Genomic DNA, 26,998 nt, shown 5'->3' with positions numbered 1-26,998 from the left:
TCAGCAGGACGGTGATTCGATGTCCCATTAACTACGCCCTCTCGTGACATGCTGGAAAAAGGTGAGGGTGCCATATTGACCGGCAGTGCGTTACTCCCAAAGCTCGAACCCCCGTCTTTGATTTCCAACGGTAAATGGCCGCCCGGGCCTCCCCTGGACGAACTATCGGGCTGATATTTCAGAGACAGCCTGTCGAATAAACCCTCGCACTGGTTCACCATCAAAGAATCCCACATCTTCTCAGTAAACATCTGAACAGTTCACGCCGTCAAAATGAAGTAGTGTTGCCCTCTAGTTCCCTTATTCATAGCCTGGTATTAGTGACTAACGGCCAGGCCTCATAGTGACCCTCATTTCGGTACCACAGCCCTGGATAATGCGCATTCAGAGATCATCACCTTCCAGGGGCGTGACTATCAGAAATATGCACTCGACAATCAAATATATTTCGTTCCTATCGATGATGTGTGTGGTTCCTCTCCTCGACAATGAAAACCAGCACTATCTTGCTCATCCCTCATATCTAGGAAGAGATCGAAAGGCTGGAGCTTCAGCAGCAGGTTTTCAACAGGGTCTTCGACTATAGGATTATATTCCCACCGGTTCAGCAGCTGAGGGAAGTCTTAGATTGCGGTTATGGTTCAGGGGCCTGGGCAGTAGAGGTCGCTGAGCAGTATCCAAACTGTGCAGTATGTCGCACTAGCATACATGCTGTGGAAGAATTATCTCTAATTCACGCAAAACACAAAAGGTTATAGGAATCGACGTTTCTCCGCATATGAAGCCAGACGATACGCCGCATAACCTGTGGTTCCAGGTAAATGACCTTTGCTCATCCTGAGGGAATTTAAATGTCAATTAACATCGTGTGTTAATTGAGGGACGGCTAGGTTGACGACTTAAACCGCACGTTTACCTTCCGTTCAAATCAATTCGACCTTATTCACTCGCGGCTAGTTGCCTCTGGCCTTAACAAGGAAAGATGGCCACGATATCTCCGAGACATTGCTAGGTGAGTCGAACAGCGTCTCTTGGATCGCTGAAATTTGGTATAGGGGTAATCGCCGGCATTTGCCTCAAGGTAACGCCGGTAGATACCTTGTTTTTTGCGCATTATATATGGATGGTCTCTGACCAGGCCATGATATCATCAGGTGTTTAAAGCGCGGTGGTTGGGCACAAATGGTAGAAGTATACTTCAACGTCCAGTCGGACAGCGGGGCTCTGACTGAAAACCATGCTCTACGGCGATGGAGCACGAACTATATTGCCGCTCTAGATGATGTCAAAGACCTTCGAGCTGGAATGAAGCTGGCCAACCTCATGTCCTCGGCTGGCTTGGTTGATATCGAATCGAAGATGATACCCCTGCCATTATCCGGATGGTCAACGGGTAAGACCCACATATCGCGGCAGCCCTCGTAACTAGTTGATGCATCCCGCTAATCAGAGGCTAGATCCAAGGATGAGAGCTATCGGAGAGGCGAACAGAGAAAATTGTCACTTACTCCTCGAATCTCTTGGGCTATATCCGTTGATGCACCGACTTGGTATGTCTGAGGCTGACTTTCAGGAGATTTTGGCCGGTGCTAGACAGGAGGTAGATGATCCATTGATCAAAGCGTATATCCCCCTGTGAGTGAGACCCCTTGACTTGTTGAAATAGCCGAATCTGACTTGATAGATATGTTTGCATCGGACGGAAGCCTTGACCTCTATTTCAGGGGACGGCAGGCAGACTTCCGCTCCTCCCACTTTTTAGCTTTGCCAATCCTGTAAATACCTTATGTCGAAAGCCGAAATCAGTTTAAGAAAGAAAAAATAAACAGACCCTTACCTATTCTCACCAGTTGTTAGAAACCGTCTATTATTGAAAGGTCGTTCTTAGACTCGGATTCGGGATCGTGCTCGCTCGCCTGCTTCAAGTATTTGTTTACTTGAATGGATACATTAGGAAGTCGACAGGAGTCAATGACCGTTTATTCCGGGTGTTTGATTATTAGAACGACCAACAGTTCGACCACGAGAGCTGAGATATTGTCTTGTTTGACCGGTTGGACAAGATCGTGCAAGGTAGATGAGGGTTGCTGAATCGTCGTGGTAGGCTAGGCGGGGGTACGTCGAAACCTCTTATGCGGTAGGATAGACCGTTCTATCCTAAAGAAAGGGAAGACGACGACATAACTCCAAGCTGGACAGCCTCTGACTGGAGTTTAGCATCAACGACGGGTGAAAGAGAAGGCCTATATAAGTAGCCGAGGAGGTCGAGCTAGCTATAGCACCGTCGTCCTGATGAAGGCGAGGAATGAACATCGCCGTTCGAATCGAGTACCCTTCGTGACCTTCAGAGTCTCACATCAAAGATTTGGAATCCAGGAGACGAAGGATGTTGGTGGCGGTGATTCCGGCTGGATCTTCAGGCCAGATAGCAGAGATGGAAGTGGCCACGAACAAAGGAGCTGAACTGGGGATTGTCAGCCGGGAATACAGACCGTCGGATATCGAGACAGGCCCCGACAGAAGAACTGAGCAGACGACCGAGGACGAACAGAGCTGATCGAGGGACTCTGGAGGTTCATGCGGATGGCCACCGGGACGTACCTGAAGCGCCTCCCAAGGTCCTGGCACGTATTATACTTTGTACGGTGTACCTAATCGACGCTACCAGGTACAAGCTGCATTTCGGCATTGAGGATTGTGCATATAGACTACTCGTTATCAAACTGATACATGGTAGATGGAAGCCAGGGATGTTTCTTTCCAAGAGATTATAGCCTTTCGAGCCCCTTTACCGCCAGTCTCATCTGCGAAAATGGGCCGCAGAGTAGCCCGTTTGTCCCAACACCCCCCTGAACCAGAACATACACCCGTAGGCCGGCCTCTGGTTCGTATCCTATCCAGGTGACTCCTTCACGTCCTTCTAAACTAACCTATAAATATGGATATCTAACCATGAAAAAATGCTTTTGAGACTTGGGGTGCAACTCAGTGTCCTTGACTAGAGTTCGCAGCCAACCTAATCAGTGGCGGCAAAACCTTCCCACAAACTCAGGGTAGACTCGAATATCATATACGGAGTGGGCTTCGGGTTCAGGAGGCGTCGAAACCATTGTTTTATATCGTCCTGGGATGGCTGGATCCCAACACCTTGCACTTCAGCCACGGCCAACTATATACATATTCTGCCGTCAAAAGGGCGTCCCCATTTATCTTTCTCTGCGCAGTGGGCCAGGAAACGCTATGGTCAGGTGTGGATCGCCGCCCAAAAAAAAACCCACCCGCCATGGAGAAGTATAAAGCGCCCCCCCAGCCAGCACCATGAGCCCTGGTAGAGCTAAGTGGCCGAAGGAGAAGGGGTTTCTTACTCTCTGCCACGAACTGAAGCTGTCTCCCATGTAAAGATAATACATCCCGGCGCCAAAGAAAAGTCAAGCCGAGGTCTGGATAGCGCTTGGCCCAAACGCGGTCGCTTAAAATAGCTGGGCCACGCTAGTTTCAGCTTACGGTTAGCGCGGGAAGCTCCCTCTTTCTTGGCACTTTTGACACGTGACAGGGATATAACATACACATAGTCACGTGGTATCTCGGCAGACCTTCCCTTCTTTTTAAGGTACACGCTTAGCGCTCGGCTCGCTTGCCCGATGCGGCCGTCCTTATGCATTTTTCGGTTCTTGCAGCTTTTTTCGTCGATAGCAAGAGAGCTTTTGGTGAAGACGACCAGAGGAGCGCGCGATAAGGAAAGATGCCGTCGACGTATAAAAGGGATAAGCCCTGGGACACAGATGACATTGATAAGTGGAAGGTTTGTTGTGCCCGCCATCCTCCTGCATGCGACTCTAGCTTAACCGTTATTTTTTTTTTCCTTGGATAGATTGATGAGTTCAAGCCTTCCGATAACGTAGGCGGGACTTTTACAGAAGAATCCTCCTTCGTCAGCCTGTTTCCTAAATACCGAGAGGTTTACCTAAGGGAGGTATGGCCGTTAGTAACCAAGGCGCTCGAGAAGAGTGGCATTGCATGTACACTGGATTTGGTGGAGGGTAGCATGACTGTCAAGACTACCCGAAAGACATTCGACCCTGCTGCTATCCTGAAAGCGAGAGATCTGATTAAGCTGCTTGCCAGAAGTGTACCGGCGCCACAGGTGAGCATGGCTGAGCTCCTTCCAAGGATATATATATACTAATATTGTTGTATAGGCATTGAAGATCCTCGAGGATGACGTCGCGTGCGATATTATCAAGATTCGTAACCTGGTTCGAAATAAAGAGCGATTCGTTAAGCGACGACAGCGCATCCTTGGACCATCTGGCTCGACGTTAAAGGCCCTCGAATTGCTTACAAGTACCTACCTGCTCGTTCAAGGAAATACGGTTGCTGCCATGGGTCCGTTCAAAGGATTGAAAGAAGTCCGCCGAATCGTCGAGGACTGCATGAACAATATCCATCCAATCTATCATATTAAAGAATTAATGATTAAACGAGAGCTCGCCAAGGATCCTCAGCTCGCAGAGGAGTCGTGGGATAGATTCCTTCCACAGCTGAAGAAACAGACGCTTAGCAAGAGACGGAAACCATTCAAGGTTACAGATAAAGCGAAGAAGGTCTACACGCCGTTCCCGCCTGCTCAGGAGAGGAGTAAGGTTGATCTGCAGATCGAGAGTGGTGAATATTTCCTTAGCAAGCAGGCTAAAGAACGGGCTCGGAAGGAGGATGTCATGGAGCAGCAGAGGGAGAAGAGAGCGGAGAAAATGAAAGAACAGGAGAAAGACTTTATCCCGCCAAAGGAAGATACGGGGGAAAAGAAAAAGAAGAAGCGGAAGCGGCTAGAGGATGAGGGGGAAGATACGCGGAATGGAGAAGAGGCTGAGAAGAAAGTCAAGCACAAAAAGAGCTCTAAAAAGGAAAAGGCATGATTTGAAAGTGACATTGAAGGGGTTTTCTTCCCTCTTTATCGTTTCTCATCGGGGTCGGGCGTTTATTGTGTATTTTACGGTATAAACTTCTTTGATATCCTGTGGTTTAGCGGCTTAGTCTATCGCGAATTATCAATAATTCAATCGGTGCCTCATGGTCCCTCCTCTCCCCCGCAGGACGGCTGTGAATCATGATAGCAATCCCCCACCCTGCCAATAATATCGGAGGCGAGGATATATTACCTCCCGTGGGCGTGATTGGTTTAGGGGCAGAATGGTTTTCTCCCTATCTTGCCCCTTTCCAGCTTGATCGAGCCACGTTTGCCCATAATACCCCAGTTTCAGCCGGGACTGAAAGCTAATCATCAGCTAACTGATTGTTGGGTGTGCGCGTCTCGCTGTATTCGACTGACAGACTTATATGTAGCCCGTAATTCTTTTTCTTGAAGCAACCAGCGGCCTCGACACGGCTCTTGATATACTGAAAGGAATTATACGTATGTCGTAAGATATATTATCATTCCTCCTTCCCAATTGCGCTCAATGAGTGTGCTAGTTTCAATAACACTACACTTTCTGTGGCAGCAAAATAGTTAAGACTGATGCAAAGGTTAGTTTATATCTCCTAGGTGAGCGGGAATGCGGCTATGATCCTTACCTATCCATTAGAATCCTCAAGTGTCGGCTGAAGTGATCCTCGTATCGTTTGAGAGTGTCTTCAAGCTTGGCAAGTCTGAGAGGATCGTAGCTCTTCGAGGAATCCATAGGGCCAGACAAATCTGGGTCCGCCGATGCGAGACTGCGAGACAACGACGACGCAGACCAGGATGCAAACATCGTACAGCATGTCATAAGTTTAGAGTGGATCTAAGACAACAGTGGGTTAGTGTTTAGGTCCTGTATAGTGGAAGCTATGATATTACCTTCAAGAGTTTTCCCTGTGTGAGCATACACTCCTTAAGACAGGTGTCGAGAAAATCGACGTGGTCTTGCATTAATTCATCCACAGTCCTGTTGACTTGCTTCGTTCCATTTACTGTCACTTCCGTCGCCTCTGTGCCATCACCATTTACTCTGTTCATTAATATCTGCCAGTTGGGCTCCATGACCTCTGCAGTACAAAAGTAAAGTAGCTGTTGAACAAAAACGAGCATCTTAGCGCGAAGAGTCCATGCCCTTCTTTTCCAAAGCTCGACTTTCCGCTCAGATGATCTGTGTTTCCAGCTGGTAGACTTACTGTGGTCTTGCCACGAGTTAACGAGTAGCGTCTCGAGATGGCGTAAGGATAAAAGGTGTCGGAACACCAGCTGATAGCGGAGGACTGTTTTGCGGCTGATCACAAGCGAGAGCGGAAACGGTACTAGGTAATCAAGCTCGAGGGCATCGAATCCAATAATATCTTTATCGTTCTCAGAAGTCTGAGGCGCAGGAGTTTGATATTTTTCCACGCCCCCGTCAGGGTTATCCTGGTCAATTCCGGAAACACTCACAACACGCATCAGCCATTTTGTCAGCCCCATTTGATTCATTCTAACCTTCACGTCTTCCTTGAAGGGGTCCTGAGCGGCAATGCTGCCAGGTTGTCGCAACACTATATCAAGAAGAGATTGGAGCTTCCCTTCGTTGACATGTTTGGCTGGCTTCCGAAGTTCGGAGGTACCAAGTTCAAGGAAGTATGAAAAGAAATCGGAGCGGTCAAGGAAGAAGTAATGTTTTAACGAGCGGAATCGGGTGGTAAGAGAATTCTTGGTTAATAGAAGGTTCAAAAGGGATGCATTTGCGTGCGCATACGCTCCATTTATGTTGTCGAGGAAACGAGGATCATCAAACGTTTTGGGAACGTCTTTCACCTCCTTGCTAATGTCAACACCTCCGCACTCTCTGACAACGTTTAGGTATTTGCCTGCCAATAGGACCTTGTCTCTAACGGCATCCAGCTGTGGAGGGACCTCGTTATCACGAATTGTGTATCGTTTTTCCCAGTACTCGTCGGTATAGTCTTCCTCAAGCTTATCACGTTTGATACCCTTTTGCTCCTTGATAAGAAACTCGGCGTGCGGATCTCTAATCCCACCGTGGTGTAGCCACTCATTCAACATGGTCATATAAGGTCGACTGGCCTCCCGTAGCAAGGTTTGCAGCAGTACTCCCGTTGCGGGATCACCTGAAAATGTTGCGAGACGTTGGCTGATAAGGCCCAGCACATTTCCACCCTTGCAGAGCTTCTTGCTAGACATACTCCCAGGAGCCAATTCCCCTCCCTCTCGTAATTGTTCTAGGATATTATCAACATCATCGAAATCGTCGATTGACTCATCCGGATCTTGCGCCAATAGCGAGTTTTTCTTTAAAAGTTCCTGTCCTAGGGAATAAAGCTGGGCTAGCGTCTGGCTCGTAGGCATCGTATGGAGGTGCATGACGTGTAGTGTAAAATTCGGGTTGTTGATATACTGGGTCTCCAATTGGGCAACCATAATCAGATAATCCTTTAGAAGCTTCCGTATTGCTGCACATAGAGCATGGTTGACTGCGCCAAGTTCCGATCTGCTCTGCACTTCTACAAATGCTTCCATTGCGCTGTAGTGTGTAGCCATTTTTAACATAGACATCGTCAGGTCCCTTAAGCTTGGATCTAGACCCGGCATGATCTGAAAAGAGGGCCCCACTAGACGGTCTGTTTCTACAGAAGGGTTATATGTATTTGCGTAGTGTATATACTGGCCCTCGTACCCCATAAACACAAATAGTAGGTCTTGTAGAATTGCGGCTTCTTGGCCGTCTAGGGACATATCTCGCAGAGATCCGGGGCGTAACGACTGCGGTACCTCTGAAAATAGTGGCGGAACGGAAACCCGGCAGGCAAGGGGCGCGGCGGAGTGAGGAACAAGTGACACTGTTGGGTTCCATGGTACTATTTGATATGTTAGTACTTTAAGTAGTTTTTTGGGCGCAATGAACAATTGACCTTCAACTTGAGGCTTATCTGACGCCATTGCTACCGAACCGCTTCTGTGATGGTCCTTCTTCATGCGAGACTTATCCCAGTCTCTCGGACTACCAGGCGTAACGTTCTCCTTGCCTGGTCGTTTGGTCTGGATCTTCTCCCTGGTAATCACATTCGTCCGCTCTGAGCGCACCTCACTCGTCGTGATATGGCTCTTATTTATCGGCTTTGCGGCAGGCCGTCCCTCGGCCATCGGAGTAGTCTCTCGCGAGAAGGGCGACTCGTGTCTGGAAGCTGTCCTCCCATGGACGCGGGCGGAGGAGGGGACCCCTGGCCTGCCGTTTACGGTGTTGTAGCTCGCTGCGCGCTCATGTGCCGCCCTGGACTTCGCGGTAGAAGGGGAATTCATAATCATAAATCATTTAAAAGCGTTAAACCCGGCGTGAAACCTGTCTTTGTCCCTTCGTTTTCCCCGGACTTGATAGCTATCTAGGGCAGATCGCAAGTGTGATAGAACCGCGTCCGGCGTGATGATTACGCAGCTCCCCTTTGGGTTTAGCGTGTTCTGCCCAGGCACTTGTCTGTTTGCGTGGACCAAAGAGGGAGCTTCCACCGCCAGGACAGCTTTCGACCAGGACTCCATAAAGCTGCTTCAGGGACGACGATACAGCATCCTCCGACACATATACGAGCTATCATAGGTATCTGCTGAAAAACGCACCCTCTCCTTCACTATTTCAACATGTTCATCGCCCGGTCCGAGTATGGTAAGTACCTCTGCATAGTCCCTCCAACATGGCGCCTATACTGACTGCTCTCTAGATCGTGGAATCAAGTAAGCATATACTGCCCCCCTATGGTGGTGTATTGAGTCGCAGAGTTGCTTATACAGTTGCCCTACAGCACCTTCTCCCCGGAGGGCCGTCTTTTCCAAGTAGAGTACTCCCTCGAAGCTATAAAGTTGGGCTCCACTGCTATCGGAGTAAGTGATATTCTCTATTTTTTGTTAATGAAGCAGCCTCGGAGGATCTCTCTAACGTATATTGCTTTTCGCCATGTAGGTTGCCACTTCCGAGGGTGTTGTCCTCGGTGTCGAGAAGCGAGTTACCTCCACCCTGCTTGAAACGTCGTCAGTCGAGAAGATCGTTGAGATAGATCAACACATAGGATGTGCAATGTCTGGTCTGCAGGCTGATGCCAGATCAATGGTGGAACACGCACGAGTGGAGACCCAGAATCATCGATTCCATTATTCAGAGCCTCTTAGAGTCGAAAGCTGTACCCAGGCGATATGTGATCTTGCTCTACGGTTCGGAGAGGGAGCTGATGGCGAGGAGAGCGTGATGAGTAGACCATTCGGAGTAGCGTTGTTGATTGCAGGACACGATGAGGATGGCCCGCAACTGTACAGTTCCCTCTTTATCCGACTACGGGACATACACTTTCAGTTGCTGACGGAATTCTAATGCTATAGGTACCATGCGGAACCATCTGGAACATTTTATCGCTACGATGCGAAGGCTATAGGATCTGGAAGCGAGGGTGCACAGGCTGAACTACAAAATGAATATCACCGGTCTTTGACGCTGGCTGAAGCCGAGACTCTAGTTCTCAAGACCCTGAAACAAGTGATGGAGGAGAAGCTCGACGAGAAGAACGTTCAGCTGGCCAGCGTCACGAAAGAGAAAGGTTTCCAGATCTATAGCGACGAGGACATGGGCCGAGTTGTATCTACATTAGGAGGAAATTAGCGTGGAGTTAGGAGTTAAATCACTCTGGGCTGAATCCTGCCCATAGCAAGAACGCTTCATAGACTTAATTGGAAGACCTTGTCGGTTATCCAAATTTCGAAGTTGCCTAGTAACTAGCTGTAAGCAAACTGAATACGGTGATGACCGCTATGAAGCTAATTGCATTTGAGAGTCCTGGATATCAAGAATCTATATATCTATCTCAGCTTATAAACACACGGCTTCAGCACCTTGCTTTCTTGTTCAGGAGTTAGCCCCGTATCCTCGGGTACAGAACCCCATTTCTTAAATGCCTTCTTCGGTTCAATCGGGCCATTCGCATTTGCCCACTTCCCCTTCTTCGGCACTCCATGCTTCATAAATTCCATCTTCACAAACATCTTGTTCGACTTATCAACAGTTTCCTGCTTCAAAACGAACCCACGGGAAGAAAAGACTTCCACAAAAGCCGAGATGTCCGTTTGATCATCATCCATTCCTTTATGTTGATCTTCAGCGAATATCTCCTCCCCAATATCTTCCTCTCCATCTTCGCCTTTCTTCTTCTTCCCTTTGTCTTTCTTGACTTGACCAATTGAACCTCTTGCGGATTTATGTTTAGTTGCTTTCCCAAACCGACTTTTGACCTCACTGACCCAGCATTCGCCTTTACCGTCACTTCTGAGTACACGCCACGCCTCCTCGACGAACGAGACCCAGTTAGTCCCCATAAGGCTGAGACAAAAGATGGTAATGTCTACTTTCCCGTCTTCAAGCGGTAAATTGGCAATATCAGCCTTAGTAATCACGGAGTCTGGGGCGTGTAGATCAAAACTATGTATCTTAAGTTTCAATTGCTTCTTCGAGGCAGCAAGAGCGCGGGCGAATTGTGCATCACCGCACCCCATATCGGCGATGGTGCAAAGTCCCTGAAGTCTTCTTGGAAGTGGTTGGAGGCTTGAGCTGCTCGGGGCTGGCTTCTTTCCCTGTCCCCTATGTTGAGGTCGGACGGCTCCTCGAGTTTGAACGGATTCAATGTATCCATCAACTGGATTGGATGGCCATGATTCTTTAACCTGGCGCGAGAAGCCAGCATGGTACTCTGCGAACATTTCAGGGTTGCTTGTAAACAACTCCATTGCCTCCGTAGAAGGAGTTGTGTATAACGTCTCATTGAGATGACGAAATCTAGCAGACAATAGCTTTTGTCGCATTGATTGCTGAAGTGGTGTTAAATTTGAATTCGCTGGAGGTGGAGGTGGGAGGGACGGAGTAGTATTGTCGGCCGTCACCACAGGCTCACGAGCTCCTAGAGGTGTCATATTGCTGCCAGTCGTTTGATCTTTCTTGGAGAGCTTCTCTGCCTTTCCCTTTTTAGCCTTTTTATTGGCCTTTGGTGCTGGCTTATGTGATTCGGTATTTCCCTTCGCATTCGATTCCTTCCCGTCTGCCCGCTCACGTTGAGCTTCTACCTTTTCTGGTCGTGCTTTCTTCTGTTTTGGCGCCTCCCCTTCAATGTATCTTTTCCACATCTCATTCACGTTTGATTTTGTGACCTTTCCGCCATCAGTATCCGCTCCACGCTCTCTCTTCCGCTTCTTATATGAGCCTCCAATTTCTTGGGTCTTGGGTGTAGACACATCTTTTGCTGTGGGCGTCTCTTTCTGGAGCTTTAGCTCAGAAGACGAGACGGACCACCCTGGTACTGCGAACATGGCTGCTTCCAAATCAGTCGTTATTCCACGCCCGTGGTATATTTTTCGATAAATTGTTCATGATGCAAAAAAACTTCCGAGTAAGCTTTCCAAATAAGGTTCAAGTTACACACCAACGCTGACGTAATACATAACGATTATGTAAACGCTTAGATAAGAAGTTTATTTGAGCTTCAAGGTAACAAAATATAGGTATCTACGGATCTACTACGATTTATCAAAGTCCGACTTAACGGGCTAACTAACAGTAATCGGTTAGTAGAACAAAATTCTTGAGTATCCCTTCTTGTAAGACACCCCTTCATGGATAGACAAAAGTAATCGTAACCTGAAACGATAGATATACGTTAGAATGCGGCTAGGGTCCCGACAAAATCATGTCCCTGACCCATTGAATCTCTTCTGCAACAATATCTGGTCTGATCAAATGAACATGATGTCCGCCATCAGGGACGTGAACCAGGCGACTATTGGACGACAACTGGAGTTGATCTTCTTTTAACGAGCGGTCGATATCGTCCCATCGGTCCAACAGCTGACGAAACGCGCACTGCTGTTCTTCAGTCCCATTTCCTGCTTCGACACCCTTCTCGTAGATACGCTGATAGTCCCTTGCGCTATTACAGCGAATAACGCTTAACGGTCTGTCACCCATCGCACAGATTTTATACTGATCCTTTTCCCCCAGGGTCTCACAAACTTCTATAAACGCCGCTGCTTCGGCTTGAGTGGCTATCACACCCCTAGATATGTCTGCTGCTCGTGTCCTCCATTCTTCTCGTGATAGCTTCGAGTCATCACGTAGCCCTGTAATCTGCGAATATTTAAGAGTGCCCATCACTGCGTTGATGTTTGGGTCGGGTACCCTGAAATATTCGCTCATTCTTTCCGTAGCAGCGTCTGGGAGAACCATGCCTGCAACGTCACCAGGGTATAGGTGGAAGTACTCGCGCGCCACGATTCCGCCGTACGAGTGACCAACTAATACAAGGGGCGGTTCGATTTGTGCATTCTTCAGTAGTGCATGTAATTCAGTGGCAGCAATGGTAGCCGTGTGTCTCTGTGGCCCATCTTCGCTGTGCCCGAGCCCAGACCGGTCATAGATGGCAATGCGGCAGAACGATGCTACCAGCCTCTCGACCGCGACGTACGACGAAGTGACATCCCCGGCGCCGGCAAGTATGATGGCAATGGGATCCCGGTCAGAACGCGGGGGCCCGCTGATAGATATGAAGAGGTGATGTGTTCCAATGTCGACCATGGATGAAACCGTTTTATCTCTTGAAGCTAACTCCATACCGACGGGCTGAAGCCTCACGGCTACGAAATTGCAGGTAACGAGCTTAAAGTTGGGCTAGAATAGTCTAACACATAAACTCAGCAAATCACGTCCGTAGCTACTTCAGTGTAAAAGGAGTTTCGATCTCGACAGCTGACACATGGCGGGCATGGGTTGGATATCTAGCCAGGGCCTGGTTGGTCATCTGAGCAGCCCTTCCTCCTGGAGTCAAGATAGCTGCCGTGTCTCCGCCATTATCCATATTCAGGGGAGATCTGTAGATCTAATAAGTAAGCCTTCGTATCGACCGGGATACCACACACAACAGTCTGATAGTCATGATGAGGTCGAGATAAGTGTTTGTTAAGCGTTTCTAAGTGTTTACAAGAAACGGATGACTAATCCTCCGCAACTGAAATTCTACTGGCGCTTAGACTTGGCTCTTGGCGGGAAGTTGTGGAGAGCGCGAAGAAAGATGCATCGCAAGGCCAAGGGGAGTTTGGAGACCAAAACACACACCAGGGGCGGCACCGTCTCTCTATTTAACGGCGTCGATCGTCCGCGTCTTTCTTTTCTTTTCCTTCTTCATGCTTATTCCCGTTTTTAGTCTTGTCTAGCGCTGCCTGGTCGAGAACTGTCCTGCTATCGAGTTTTTGCACACAATATGAGAGACATGGAGTGCACCAGAGGCAGCTCGCCGCCCCTTTATTCTCTTCCCTACGAGGTTAGCCATCACACTTGAAAGGACGCAACTGTCTGTGGATCTAGAGCTGTAGCTGGCTGTTGAACCGACTAACCTAAATCTTGCATCTATGTAGCTTCTCATCACCATCCTCGAAGTTTTCCCCTCACGTGAGCTTCTGCAGTGGACGAATGTCTCGTCTCGGTTCTACAACATTATCTGCCACATCTTGAGCCACAGGCTCGCGGCCATAAGGCAGTTGAAGGGCCAATATACTCTTCGGCTGGACTGCCATCTGCCCTCCAGGGTGGCCTCGCAGGGACGCACGATAGGAACATACCTCGACACCAGGACACTACCCCATGATCCCAGCGAACACCCCGAAGAGTTGGAGGGACTGTTATCGCTAGAACATGTATTCTCTATTGGCGACCTAGGGGTGCTGAGGGAACAATACACTCGGTTTAAGGTAATGCAGCATTTCGAGTCGATGTTTTCGCCTGATTGGAAGGTGTTCACCATAGACGACCAAAATGAAGGCTCGGAAGGGATAGGAGGAATCTTCGGCGGGAGTAAAGTCAACAATGGAGGCTTCATGGCAGGCCGCAAAAACTCTCTGGGCGGTCAGAACACATCATCGAGAAACAGTCGAGTAGCCCCTTTTCGAATTCTCGTCGATTCTGCCGAGCCATTCTCCCAAGTCTGTGTCTACGCCAAGCTGCTCGGTGACAGTCTACCGGATGGCGTTATAGTCTCCAAGGGGGTTGTACGACTCTGGAGGGACTGGCTGGCCCAACAGCCTGTTTTAACGTCACCACGACATTTTACCGACCCGTACGAAGGAGATTCTGATTCGGACACCCACTCGCACCTGGCCGACGAGGTAGATCACTCGTTAACAGAAGAAGATGTGAAGTGGGTGGACCCCAAAATGGACTCTGGACTAAGTCTGCATATCGGCAGTACTCAGGAGGTGACAAGCTGTGGGTTCCTGCGTGGAGTCAGCGATTTGACAGATACCATCGTGTACTACACGATTGAGATCGATGGTAAGTAGACGCTTCACCCCCTCCTTCAACGTTAGTGCAAGAGCGAGATAGCGAGCGCTGACCTGTTCTACTACTAGAATTTGTGATACGATCCAGTCGACTGCTCTTTGCTATGGAAGAGGCCGAGGAGATAGAAGCGACAGGATCGCAACAGACGGTAGTCTTAAGAGCATTCCGTCCTCATTAGTCCGTAGATAGATCCCTACATAGACCTGGCTGGCTAGACACCGTAAATCCTAATTAGTTAATTAATTTAATCATGGCCTCAACCGCTGTCCATTTTAATTATTCTCAAACTTCATCCCCGCCGCTTCTCTTGCGACGCCGTAGATACAAGTAAGGTCTCCCTTCTCGCCTGAATGCGACTTGACAGCCTGTAACATTTCATCCACCCTCTCCACCCCTTTCATCCTAGCATCCACCGCCTTCGCCATCTCCATTGCATGTCTTGCGTCCTTCCTGGCAAGGTCAACTGCGAAAAGTGGTTCCTTACGCTGGTGGTAATCTCCAGATATCATCCTCTTGGAGCAATCCACGTATGGTCCCGGGAAGATCACCTCAAGGAAGCTGTGCAACGCATCGACGCCCAGTCCGGACTTTTCAGCGACGACCAGACTTTCAGAGATGGCAGAAACCATTTGAGATATCATAGTGTTTCCCATCACTTTTAGCATAGAAGCCATTCCAGGATTCTCTGACTTGGTCGATAGATCGATTACGGCATGTCCCATCACACCGGTGCAATATGGTGTGACGCGGTCAACACATTCTTTGCGTCCGGCAAGAACACATAGTAACTTCCCAGCGTCTGCCATCAACGGGGTGCCGAAGACAGGGCAAGCAGCGAAGGATGCGCCTGAGGATTCGAGGAGCTGTGCCAGACGACGAGTTGTGTCTGGGTGGATGGTAGAGCAGTCCACGAATAATTTACCTGCCACGTCTGTAGATTTCAATACAGCATCAACTGTGCTTTCGACAGCAGCATCGTCGCCCAGGCAGATGAATATTATTGTAGACTTTTCAACTGCTTCTTTGACTGTTGAGACTGGGATGATTTGCTGGGACAGCGTCTTTGCAAGATCGATAGCTCGGGACTCTGTACGATTATAAACTATAAGTGGCTTTGATAGTGAGCCTTTTTCCGTGATATTTTTGACCATTGCCTAGAGAATAGGTTAGTCTGAGTCAAGCGTGCATTTTGATATAAATGTGCTGTAGGGACTGTGTAGTATGGGTAGGTTATAGATATATTGTATATGCAGGGCTCAAAGGGAGGGTAAATAAAAATAAAATAAACCAAAAAAGAAAAAGAGAGAGTAGCGAGGTTCAAACCCAGGGCGTCGGCGGGCACGTTTGGCGTCCACCTCAGCCCTATCACGTCTATCCCAAGTTGATATGTGAAGCTATGCAGAACGCAAAAAAAAAGGGGTTCGAGACTCAGCGGGCACGATTCGCAAGCCTCTCATTACGCAAGTCTGGTGCCGTTCAGACTAGATGAAGCTATGTTCAACCGCTCGTGCGCTAGTAGCTTCACCCGTATGTCCTTGGACAGACAGACAAGTCCGTAGATGGTTCAGGATGCAGGAGAATCCGAGGCTTATGCAAGCACTGCACTTGAGGGCATGAGTTCGTGGGGTTATCGCATTGGTATCTGAGTCAGTATACCGCTGCGCCACGCTCCCTTCCTGGTTATATTACTCTGGCTTGACCTAATACTTAAGGGGCCCCAGATGTGTTATTCACTCAGGGGAAGATGCCGCCCAGCCTCCTAAGCTGCACTAGGCAGTGATATTGTATATATCATGTGAGTTCAAGGGCAAACAAGCTGAGGAGTAAACGGAATATGCAAGGATAGTAGCAAGCAGAGACTGGGTATGGGTATTGTAGATGTAATCTTCGCTATAAGAGAGAGTCTGCCATACCCTTCCCATGTTCCCCAGCCCAATCCATGCAACCTGATCTTCTCCCATTTTAATAAGAGGGACGGGATATGTTATCAGGCTCTTGTCTCAAGCTGATAGGGACCAGTAGTAATGGATAGAGATAGTAATAGAAATGCACTCTTTGAGGACTCAAGTCAGGATATTCGTAAACCCTTGGGAAATGTCTTTTAAATGGAAAATTCTTTTAGATTATAGCTCTAATGGGGAAGTATAGACACAAACAGGCCATCAATTCAAGCAGCTACTTGACTCAACAGGGTATGAAGGCTGGCATATCTTGCTTCTTATACATGCGACGTCGTATATAACTTTGCCGACTGCCGAGAGCTTCCGAAATATTCCCGCAGTGTATTATCTAAGCCGTTAAGGTCGAGAGCCTTGACTACCTGGAGCTAAGTTCCTCCGTGTTCCGTGGACCTTTGCCAAGAGCACGAAAGGACCAAAGTGAAAAGTTCACCTGACCTGCCCCCCGTGAGCTCATCTGACCTCGCTGAGAAAAGATTAAGGTTCAGAGGTCAGTTGAGCTATGGTGACTGATTAATAAGCAAATCTATCCTATCAGGATCGAGATATCCAGCTGCCAAGAGCAAGAAAGGACCAAGTTGAAAAATGTGCTCAAAAGCGAGGTCAGGTACGCTTATGTCATGCCATTGCCAAGAGCAGAAAACCTCTTGTGCACTTTGTGTTTTGGCCGAGTGGTTTAAGGCGTGTGGTTTCGGTGGTTTTTTCAACCAGGTACTTTCTTATTCTTGGCAGTTAGCACGTGATTATCTCCTCTCAAAGGGCCATATACACTGCTCTTCGCTGGCAGAGGTTGGGCATCAGGCACCGTATATGAGATGTTGGGCCGTACTCTGGCGTTGGAGCTCTATATATATACCCAAGAATGATATCTTGTACAAGTGCCACTTCTATCGTCCCCTAGCACTCCTTGATAATACATAGCTGGCTCTATGTTGCCTTTCATGACCACTCTAAGTCTGAGATACGAGATATTTGATTGATTTGATTGGTCAGGTGGGTCTGGAGCAATCTATGAGATTTCAATCTATCAAGCACTGATCATCTAAATACACGATATTGAGCTCCTATTTATGTTCCTCATACGGCCATGTATCTTGCCATCGCGGAGATGCCAGCTACAGCTGAAACAGGCGTTAAAACGCCGGGCGTAGCATTTGTTCGATGATGGAGAGCTGACACTGATATTTAATGAAACGGCGTAGTTGACTAACGTGTTTCGTACGATCAGGCAGTATTACACCGAATCTCCGTTCAACACTAAGATATACCCCTGACTTGCCAGCTTCAGCATCTATTTCTTGTATATGACTGAATATGTCGAGAATGATCAAACTACGCTCTTCCAATCTTTCTCCTGCCTTCCTCCTGCCTATATCACGATCAAGCTCATAACCAGGCAAGCACGACCAAGGAAATGTGGTAGTATTTTGGGAATTTCCTGTGGCAACATGTCTATATGAACAGTATAGGAAGGATGCTTATCGACTGGGGCTCCTACCATGTGTATATACAGTCAATAAACCAATATGAGCAGCGTGAGGGACGCTATTCATCCATACAACCATCCCACAGCCATCACTTTATACCCGTTTTCTGTTGGACAGACGTATAAGATATCTAATTTCCTTCTGGAATATTTCTTTTACACTCACCATGGCGCCTCTGGCAACTATTTTATCTATCGTGCTAGCAGCATGTTGTGCTCTCCCTGCTTATGCCGCTGAACTTGACCCCATCGTGATCAAAGTACGCTGGAGGCCCCCCTAGTTAGGAAGCCCATATAACTAACATAGTACTAGGGTTCTCGCTTCTTTTACAAAACCAGCGGACAGCAGTTGTTCGTATACTCGTCCCTTGGAGTGACTTCGTTCTCAGAACTAACCTCTCCATAGCTTTATCAAAGGAGTCGCATATCAAGGTATTAACTCATACTCAAATCAGTATACGGAATCAGCAGTAAGCTAAACGCAAGCCGCTTTCTTACCACAGATGGCGACAATTCGGTCGAATCGTACTCGGACCCCCTCGCAAACCCCGCCGGATGCAGAAGAGATATCCCTTTCCTCAAGGAGCTACAGACTAACGTAGTTCGCGTATACGCCGTTCACCCTGAAAAGAACCACGACGAATGCATGCGTTTGCTCGCCGATGCCGGTATCTACGTTCTTGCTGACTTGGCCGAGCCGTCCCAGTCAATCGACCGTAACTCGCCCGAATGGGACATTAATCTGTATGCTCGTTATACGTCTGTGATTGATTCTTTGGCAAAATATACCAACGTCATCGGTTTCTTTGCGGGGAATGAAGTTGCGAATGATAGGGCCAACACCGACGCCAGTGCTTTTGTAAAGGCTGCAGTACGAGACATGAAGGCCTACATATATGAGAAGGGATATCGGCCGATGGGCATTGGGTACGCAACTGATGATGACGCAGATATTCGGCTAAACCTCGCTGCTTATTTCGACTGCGGCACGGATGACGAGCGTATTGATTTCTGGGGATATAACATCTACGAGTGGTGTGGAGATTCTACCTTTGAAACCTCTGGATATGCAGACCGCACGAAGGAGTTTGCCAAATATAATGTTCCCGTGTTTTTCGCCGAATATGGATGCAATACCGTTTCGCCCCGGAAGTTTAGTGAGGTGCAGGCCATTTATGGCCCCAAGATGACGTCTATCTGGTCTGGAGGGATCGTCTACATGTATTTCCAGGAACAGAATAACTACGGTAAGCACATATCTCCTTGAAACGCTTGCGCGAGGGGGGCCAACATCGCTAAATCAGTCTTCCAGGCCTGGTCGATGTATCCGGCTCCAGCGTTGAGAAACTCGAAGACTTCACGGCCCTTGCCAGCCAGATGGCGAAGGTCACACCCAAGGGGCCAAAAATGGCTGCTTACACCCCAGTGCATACCGACAATGCCCCATGTCCTACTATTAGTAGTGACTGGGAAGCCTCGTCCAGGCTGCCTCCAACTCCAGACAAGGAGCTATGTGACTGCATGACTAGATCTATCACCTGCCGAGCCAAATCCTCCGTACGCGACGAAGACCTGTCAAGGCTATTTTCAACAGTCTGCGGTCTTTCACCTAGCGCCTGTGATGGGATCGCCTCTAATGCAACCGGGGGTATCTATGGAACATACGGAATGTGTAATCCCATCGACCAGCTCTCTTGGGCGTTCAATGCCTACTATGAGGAGCAGGTCAAGAAGGGCCACGGGGATACGGCCTGTCATTTTGGCGGTGCTGCAGCCACGCAGACACCGGTCAAGAAGCCCGTCTGCACCGTCAAACCACATGTGTCTATAAAGGTATCCCAGAGCGATGCGGTGACGTGGTTGAATGCTAGTATCTGGGAAGTCTCTGGCTCGGCGTTTGGCGGTGTATACTTGGGATGTGCTATCGTTGCCGGATTGGGGATGCTTTTGTTGTAGAGTTGGGCTGAGTCCTCATATCACTTATCCAGTATAACTATCCTGTGACAAGGGAGGGATTACGTCGTAAGGAAAATAAAACTGTATCACTTTGACAATTCTCCGTCCACTTGGGCATTCCCGAGGCATCGCCGACATATCTAGACGTGGATGTCCATCAGTAGCACCCAAGAAGCCTCGTCGATGTCTACCTAACCAGAGCAGAGATCACCTGTCTTGTCTCTTGTGTTTGCACATATTCCGCGCAAGTGCAGGAGCAAAGTAGTGTCTCCATCACCGTACTGGCTGCAGTTGGGGCGATATGATCTCATCGATCCCTGCCCGAGCATCCCCCCCGAACCCCGAACGACCGGGAGACCAGCAGCACAGCGCAGGCCGGGCAAATATGCAATGTGGCAGGCCATCCGTAAGTGGAAGAAGAGCAGCAAGATGATGCCAGGGGCCATTCTTTTTCCAGGGTTTGGCTTGAACCTGGCCAATAAACCTATCGCCATAAGCCATCCCATCCACTTGCATGCCCAATGGAAGTCGATCCAGGGCTAGGAGACAGCTTACTTGTCTACCTGCCGGGCGTTGAAGAGAGCAGTGAATGAGCAGCTGAAACGTGTGAAGCTATCATCTCCATATCTCCGGCTTTTCGCCTTTTGTACCTGTCGATGTACATCCCTTAACAAAGGCTATTATTGGCATTGTCTGTAGCCAGGACGGACTGTAAGCACGGCCTGTCTGAAGAGAGACCAGAAAGGGCGAAACAATTGGCTATCAGGAACTGAAATGCACTTCTGGGGCCAGAAAGGAGTGCAGATGGCTGGGTAAGCGCATGAAATAACTGAGATGTTCTTTTTATAACCATGATGAAACAACCGGGTCCCTGCTCTTCGGCGGTTAAACTAACTAGTTAGCTAACGGGCTGTTCTTCTTCCTTTCTGGGGAGTGCATCCATGCAGGTAAGTGGCAGCAAATGGCAGCTGGTTAGGCGCTGGACCGGCAGCATGGCTGGTGATAGCTACAGCTATATAAGAGCACTGCTGCTTGCTGAGAATATGACATATAACTTATTTAACCGAGTCTGCGAATCCCTGTTGCACTTTTGACTTTCAGCTTTGAAGAGGACTAGATGTCATCATAGCAAGGCTCCCACTTCTATATCTTATCCCTCTCCTACCATCTCCTACAAGCATCTACCATCGTCTACAAGCATCGACAAGCATCGGTGACCTGAATTACGGAGACCACCTGAATTACGGAGACCACCTGAAATACGGAGACCACCTGAATTACGGCCTACCTGATACTACGACTACCTGATACTACGACTACCTGATATTGCGGGTTCTATCAGTTTGAATCATCCGTCGACAACTGACCAAGTGATCGATCCACGGGAGAGTCACGGAACGAGCCGTACGCTTCTACCACGGATCACAGCCAGATCAGACCCGCGTCTGTTAGTCGGGTCTCTTGCAGTGCGGCAGCGGCCAGGAAACACACACATTGGTCCACATGTCAGGCGCGACAGGGAACTCTGCAGCAGGCGGATACCGCTGGGATGCAGAGCGCTTTACGAAAGAGCGTGATGCACGACAGGAGCCAGCGCCATACCGCGAGATGCGGCCGCGGAGGGGTCCGCCGTCGGTAGAGGACGAGCGAGAGCATCGTACGGACAGGCGGTCGCTCTTCAGCAGCGTCCAGGACTACCTCCAGCCCGCCGAGACGCAGAACCACCACCTCGTCCCAGCCAGACGAGCCGACCGAGAGTACAACGACAAGCATCTAGAGTCTGGAACTCCCTCGAGGAGGCGACCAGACGCATCCCCGGCTCGAGGCGCTAGCGACGACCGTGATTTTCGGCGCCCAACGCTGCTCCGTCGTCAGTCCTCGCTGGACAGGTTTGACCTCGCGACTACGAAGCGCTCCCATGACTATCGACGGTACGATAGGGATGACTACGGACCGCCCATTACGCCCAGGAAACGAAGCCCCAATAGGCTCTCCGACCTTAAATTTGAAAAGCTGCGCATCTCAGAGACTCACCTCGGTGATGATATCGCTCGGAGGAGCATGAGTGGACGCAATAGAAGCGCAACCCCGCGGGGGAGGAGGTCTTCGAGCGTCAGACCGGATGCTCCCCGCGAGAAGTCTAGACGGCCGAGTCCAAGGCCGGGGACGACCCGTATACCCAAGCATATGGTTGCTCCCCGCGCCCTCGACGACCTCGGCTACGAGTTTGAAGAATATGTAAGCCGACTCTATGTGTATATCAATATGCAAGAGCTAACTTGGCGTCTTAGGAGGAGGATATCATGATATCCAAGGTCCTTACGGACGAACGCATCCATGAGCTAGTCGAATATAGCAAAGTGATGCGTCAGGGAGGTACGTACCGTTATTCTTTAGAGGCTAGAGAAAGATTAACTGACATCTCATAGTACCTACAACAGCCAAGCGGACCAAGGAGAAGGAGACAGTGATCATCGGCGCCAAAGATTCCCCCCTTGCTGTCGAACGGCGTCGGTCTGTATCACGACGGAGAGCCAGAACACCCTCTCCGCCCATGGAAGTCTTGCGGCCGGTGAGAGCGTATTCTCCATCTCCACGCCCACGACCCAGACCCAGACACGTCCGTCGACGATCGTCTCCCATCCGCGTTCTAGAGGTAGAAGACGACCACCCGGAACGGCTCCTGGTCCCTTACCGCAACCGCCCGTCTGAGCGTGAACTAAGAGAGCAGATGAGGGTGATGGCGGCCATTGAAGGACCTCCAGCAGAGGTCGTTGTCAGGCGAGACCATAAAGGTATGTATCAACTGGTGTGCCTAACATGGATTCATACAGCTAACATTCTGTTTAGCCCCAACTCCTCGCCTGCTCCGTGCCATGATGGCAACTTTGACTTAATGCTCTATACAGCATCTCCCCATTCACGACAGAGGCCCCGGCGGCGCTCAAGGTCAGCCAGAAGTTGGCCTGTTCGTTATCTTGTCATCTCTCACTATTTCTTACCATCTCATGCATCTGGTATATTCAACACTCGTTCCTATATCTTTCCTATGTTCTCTGTTGTGGTTCTGGAGTCAAGGGTGATGGTGGTTTGCAAATAGGAGTGGCGAGTCAGGTTCGTGTCAACGTAAAATAGACTGTATAATGACCTGATCTAAATAATACGATAATGATCAAACGTGCATCGTAACATCTTCATCGTGACCTTAACATCCTACATCTTCATCTTCATCTTCATCTTCATCTTCATCTTCATCTTCATCTTCATCAAAGTGAGGACCGCTTAGTCAGCTTCCCTTGCTGACGCATGCGCGAGCTGTTTTGTTAGAGCGATGGACTTGGAACCCTCGAGTTGAGCGTCTTCACGAACAAAACAGCTGCTCATCACCGTTTCATCTGGCTATCTGCAGATTACCCCTTGCTCGATAAGAGATACAGCACAGTTGGAGAACGTCGCAGCCATGGATAAAGTCCAAGCTTTTGGGAAGAACTTCACGTATGTACGCCTCTATCAGAACTGGCCCCCATCTGCCCATAGCCCTAGAGTTGTACCATCAGCTCAGCAACGCAACCTGGCGCACCATCGCCATGACCAAACGAGACGTCTATCCTGCTTTGTGATGTATTCAAATAGCTAATTCAATGGACTACACAGTGCCACCTTCACCCCCTTCGCCGCGCGGACACAGCAGTATGTAAAGGAGCAGCTTGGCCAGGCTGATGAGAGGGTAGTACATCGCACCGTCTACACAGGGGGAGTCCTATAAGAACTATACTGATCTATTATGTCGGCGCGTCGCCGTTTCATATCCAGACTCAACTTCCAAATGACTACCTCGAGCTTGAGAAGCGAGTCGATGCTCTAAAGACTGTCCACCAGAAGCTCCTCCAGGTCACGTATGTTTTGAGCATATGACTTGCCATATATCCCGTGCAATACACCATGTGTTCAGCAAGCTAACCGAGCTCGGCTCCCCCATTCTTCAGCTCGCAATACTCGAATGAAGCCTATGATTACCCACCAAACATTCGCGAATCATTCAACGACCTGGGCCGCACCATTAGCGAGAAAGTTCAGCTCCTCTCTCAGGCTTCTTCCCCGGGAGAGGCACAATCTGCTCTGACCGCACCACCTTCCGCGAAACCTCAGCCAAAGACGTTTAGTCATGCCGTTGCCCGCGCCGCCCTCGCCAGTTCTCATGTCATCGTCGAAGCCAACACTCCCGGCACCGAGGACCAATTGGCTATCGGTCTAGAGAAGTTTGCTCTCGCATCTGAAAAGATCGGAGAGGCACGGTTGGCTCAGGATGCTCAGATCCAGTCTCGCTTCCTTGCAGGCTGGAACACTACCCTCAACACAAACCTCATGTTCGCTACCAAGGCCAGAAGGAATGTGGAGAACTCGAGACTTATGCTTGACTCGACCAAGGCGGCCAAGGGAGCCACCAAGGACATGGACCATTTGAGCGAGGATGCTCGTGCTGAGATTGAGCAGGCAGAAGATGAATTCGTTGGACAGACCGAGGAAGCCGTCGGTGTAATGAAGAATGTAAGTGACAGCATCACCCCGCAATTCACGAATCTCGCTGTCTAACTTCAGGTACAGGTCATCGATACCCCCGAGCCACTGCGCAACCTGGCAGATTTGATCGCTGCCCAGCTTGAATATCACAAGAAGGCCTACGAGATCCTTAGTGAGCTTGGCCCCATCGTTGACGGCCTGCAGGTCGAGCAAGAGGTATGACCTTATATTCCGCGACCCGTATCTATGTAACAATATACTTAAATTGGCAAATAGGCAAACTACCGCAAGAGTCGAGAAGGCGCGTAAAAATGTCTACAACACCCACCGTTTACGCCCTGCCAGAATCGCCTTCGCCAGACCCGTTGCCCTATGCGGCAGACACAAATGGTTCTATAGCGGGAACAGCGCCAGGCACTCACCTTCAATCAAATGCGGAGGCACTCTTTAATCTTTATCTTCATGTTATCCACTTCCCCAAACCAATTGGTTAGATAATTGCTACAACCCCTTGTCTGTTGTCCCTAGTTTGATATTACGGGGTACTCTCTGTTATCCCTGCGTGGAATCGTAGCTCTCTCTCTGCCTGTATACATGCGTGCTGTACGTTGCTCTGGCCATTACTGCCCCTGTTTCGATCCCAGTTTCATTCTTGGCTACTTTTATTCTTATCATTATATTTGTATTAACTGCTCCAAGCCTCATTCTAGCTAAATGAACAGTAATTGTTCTATGCAGACACCAGACATGTACAAGGGTTAGTGAATGTTTACTTATAGCACTCGGCAGAGGTTCTCCGTATAACCGGCGGTCGTTCGCCCCTTTCCGCCATATCCGTATTACGTTGATTATAGTGTAGCATCCTTTATCTGTTACATTTCATGAAAGGTACCCTTAAACAAGGTCTAGAATATGATTGTACCCCGGCCGTCTGCGGCTGTTCCAGTAACTCCGTATCGAGGGGAAGACGAGGTGTAATCAGGACCCAGAATATACGGACGATGCTAGACCAACCTAGTGAAAGGCCAAAAGTATATGCAGGTACTTCGGTATAGGCTTCCTTCTGAGATGGATGTAGTGATTGCGTCCCGTTTAGTTTCTCCACACGTTTTGCTCTGTCGATGAAGACTCGATGCTATACACTTGATATAAATACGCAGTGCTGGACGTTGAGAAATAATGTATCCCATTCAGATCGCAGTGAACCACTCTCCTCCGATAAACCTCTTGGTTTCTTAACATCAATTAAATTATTTTTATAAATATTTAGATATGTACGACAAGGCAGACAACGCCTCCCTCCTCAAGGATGCGGATGCCTGCCTGCTAAAGTATGGCTCTGAATTCCTGCCCGAGGTGGTTACGCGAACGGAAAACATATATTTCTGGACAGCGTCCGGTAAAAGGGTGCTGGACTGGACATCCGGGCAAATGTCCTGTCTGATCGGACATGGCCATCCCGAAATCGTCGAAACAATCACCAAACATGCCACCGGGCTTGACCATGTGTATAGCAGCATGGTATCTCCGCCTGTGATCGAATTGGGGAAACAGTTGACAAGCGCCTTGCCAGCTGGGTTGGATAAGGCTATATTTCTAAGCACTGGAAGCGAGAGCAACGAGTGCGCTATCAAGTTGGCGAAGGTGGTAACCGGGAAGTTTGAGATTGTGGGATTAGCCGCAAGTTGGCATGGTATGACATTTGGTTCGAATGGTGCTCAATATTGGAATGGTCGAGCTGGTTATGGGCCAACGGTTAGTTACCATGCCTTTACCCCCTATCAAACATCCTCTAACGACCAAGGGGATATAGATGCCAGGGAATCTCATGTTGCCCGCACCAGATGACTATCGTTCCATATTCCGTTTTCCAGACGGCTCATATGATTGGAAAACGGAGTTGGATTACGGCTGGTCACTAGTTGATAAGCAATCCTGCGGATCCCTGGCTGCCGTGATCATGGAACCGATTCTCTCCTCTGGAGGTATGATGACATTGCCAGAAGGCTATATGAAAGCCATGAAAGCGCATTGTGAGGCGCGAAAAATGCTTCTGATTATCGATGAAGCGCAAACCGGCATGGGACGCTGTGGGGATCTCATAGCCTCAAACCATGACGGAGTTGTTCCGGACATTCTGACCCTGAGCAAGACCTTGGGCAATGGTCTCCCGCTCGCGGCGACGATAACCAGCAACCGGATCTCAGCTGAGGCAGACAAGGCAGGCTTCCTATTTTATACCACCCACGTCAATGATCCCCTCCCCGCTGCTGTTGGCCTCAAAGTGCTCCAAATTGTCCAGCGGGACAACCTCGTCGCAAGAGCAGCCATGCTAGGAAAGGTTCTGCATGCGGGCTTGAACCGTCTAATGTCTCGATACGGCTGCATTGGTATGGTGCGTGGACGTGGGCTAATGGCCGGAGTTGAAATCGTTTCGGACCGTAACACTAAACAGGCAGACACTGGCTTGGGTAAACGTCTTTCGGAGCATGCTTTTGAACTAGGTGTCTCTGCCATGCTATCCTCGCAGGGTAGCTTCTATGGGTGTCTGAGAATTGCACCACCAATTGTGATCACAGAGGAGCAGCTAGAGGAAGGGTTGAATATCCTCGAGGAGGCATTTAGGACCACAGATGGTTCAAACCCGCTGTACCATAGCTAACGGCCGATCAGGAAGTGCATCTATTCAATGCTCGTGTGAAAGGCTCAGCATGGAATGTGAGATTATGCCCTGCCGTGAGCGTCAGGGGAAG

At 49.2% G+C, this 26,998-nt stretch overlaps 10 protein-coding genes across 10 annotated transcripts; 6 read left to right on the top strand and 4 right to left on the bottom strand.

Moving 5' to 3' along the window:
• Positions 1-3,742: 3,742 nt before the first annotated feature.
• Positions 3,743-4,916, top strand: GIQ15_02175 (uncharacterized protein; the record flags this gene model as incomplete). The annotated part of the gene is made up of 3 exons (XM_033549592.1): positions 3,743-3,802; positions 3,872-4,144; positions 4,200-4,916. 3 exons carry the CDS (start codon positions 3,743-3,745, stop codon positions 4,914-4,916), a joined length of 1,050 nt encoding a protein of 349 aa, XP_033406753.1.
• Positions 4,917-5,433: 517 nt separating this feature from the next.
• GIQ15_02174 (spindle pole body component) lies at positions 5,434-8,113 on the bottom strand (the record flags this gene model as incomplete). The annotated part of the gene is made up of 6 exons (XM_033549591.1): positions 5,434-5,515; positions 5,575-5,783; positions 5,840-6,027; positions 6,154-7,493; positions 7,647-7,827; positions 7,882-8,113. 6 exons carry the CDS (start codon positions 8,111-8,113, stop codon positions 5,434-5,436), a joined length of 2,232 nt encoding a protein of 743 aa, XP_033406752.1.
• Positions 8,114-9,808: 1,695 nt separating this feature from the next.
• On the bottom strand, positions 9,809-11,305 carry GIQ15_02173 (rRNA processing protein RRP8; the record flags this gene model as incomplete). The annotated part of the gene is made up of 1 exon (XM_033549590.1): positions 9,809-11,305. One exon carries the CDS (start codon positions 11,303-11,305, stop codon positions 9,809-9,811), a length of 1,497 nt encoding a protein of 498 aa, XP_033406751.1.
• A 358-nt stretch (positions 11,306-11,663) lies between these two features.
• On the bottom strand, positions 11,664-12,566 carry GIQ15_02172 (alpha/beta hydrolase fold protein; the record flags this gene model as incomplete). The annotated part of the gene is made up of 1 exon (XM_033549589.1): positions 11,664-12,566. The coding sequence occupies one exon, from the start codon at positions 12,564-12,566 to the stop codon at positions 11,664-11,666; it is 903 nt and encodes a 300-aa protein (XP_033406750.1).
• Positions 12,567-13,248: 682 nt separating this feature from the next.
• On the top strand, positions 13,249-14,502 carry GIQ15_02171 (F-box domain protein; the record flags this gene model as incomplete). The annotated part of the gene is made up of 3 exons (XM_033549588.1): positions 13,249-13,308; positions 13,403-14,315; positions 14,393-14,502. The coding sequence occupies 3 exons, from the start codon at positions 13,249-13,251 to the stop codon at positions 14,500-14,502; spliced, it is 1,083 nt and encodes a 360-aa protein (XP_033406749.1).
• A 94-nt stretch (positions 14,503-14,596) lies between these two features.
• GIQ15_02170 (6-phosphogluconate dehydrogenase family protein) lies at positions 14,597-15,475 on the bottom strand (the record flags this gene model as incomplete). The annotated part of the gene is made up of 1 exon (XM_033549587.1): positions 14,597-15,475. One exon carries the CDS (start codon positions 15,473-15,475, stop codon positions 14,597-14,599), a length of 879 nt encoding a protein of 292 aa, XP_033406748.1.
• Positions 15,476-17,935: 2,460 nt separating this feature from the next.
• On the top strand, positions 17,936-19,724 carry GIQ15_02169 (1,3-beta-glucanosyltransferase; the record flags this gene model as incomplete). The annotated part of the gene is made up of 5 exons (XM_033549586.1): positions 17,936-18,028; positions 18,082-18,119; positions 18,175-18,200; positions 18,272-19,015; positions 19,081-19,724. 5 exons carry the CDS (start codon positions 17,936-17,938, stop codon positions 19,722-19,724), a joined length of 1,545 nt encoding a protein of 514 aa, XP_033406747.1.
• A 1,503-nt stretch (positions 19,725-21,227) lies between these two features.
• GIQ15_02168 (uncharacterized protein) lies at positions 21,228-22,621 on the top strand (the record flags this gene model as incomplete). Its single annotated transcript, XM_033549585.1, has 4 exons — positions 21,228-21,962; positions 22,016-22,100; positions 22,154-22,519; positions 22,575-22,621. 4 exons carry the CDS (start codon positions 21,228-21,230, stop codon positions 22,619-22,621), a joined length of 1,233 nt encoding a protein of 410 aa, XP_033406746.1.
• A 563-nt stretch (positions 22,622-23,184) lies between these two features.
• GIQ15_02167 (uncharacterized protein) lies at positions 23,185-24,554 on the top strand (the record flags this gene model as incomplete). Its single annotated transcript, XM_033549584.1, has 6 exons — positions 23,185-23,219; positions 23,379-23,414; positions 23,477-23,620; positions 23,711-24,272; positions 24,330-24,461; positions 24,522-24,554. The coding sequence occupies 6 exons, from the start codon at positions 23,185-23,187 to the stop codon at positions 24,552-24,554; spliced, it is 942 nt and encodes a 313-aa protein (XP_033406745.1).
• A 963-nt stretch (positions 24,555-25,517) lies between these two features.
• GIQ15_02166 (aminotransferase, class III) lies at positions 25,518-26,907 on the top strand (the record flags this gene model as incomplete). The annotated part of the gene is made up of 3 exons (XM_033549583.1): positions 25,518-26,000; positions 26,059-26,640; positions 26,701-26,907. The coding sequence occupies 3 exons, from the start codon at positions 25,518-25,520 to the stop codon at positions 26,905-26,907; spliced, it is 1,272 nt and encodes a 423-aa protein (XP_033406744.1).
• Between the last annotated feature and the right edge of the window lie 91 nt (positions 26,908-26,998).

This window comes from Arthroderma uncinatum (assembly GCF_011692745.1).
Source record: "Arthroderma uncinatum strain CBS 119779 chromosome Unknown scaffold2, whole genome shotgun sequence".
Lineage (NCBI taxonomy): Eukaryota > Fungi > Ascomycota > Eurotiomycetes > Onygenales > Arthrodermataceae > Arthroderma > Arthroderma uncinatum.
This window is presented reverse-complemented; position numbering and strand designations above follow the sequence as displayed.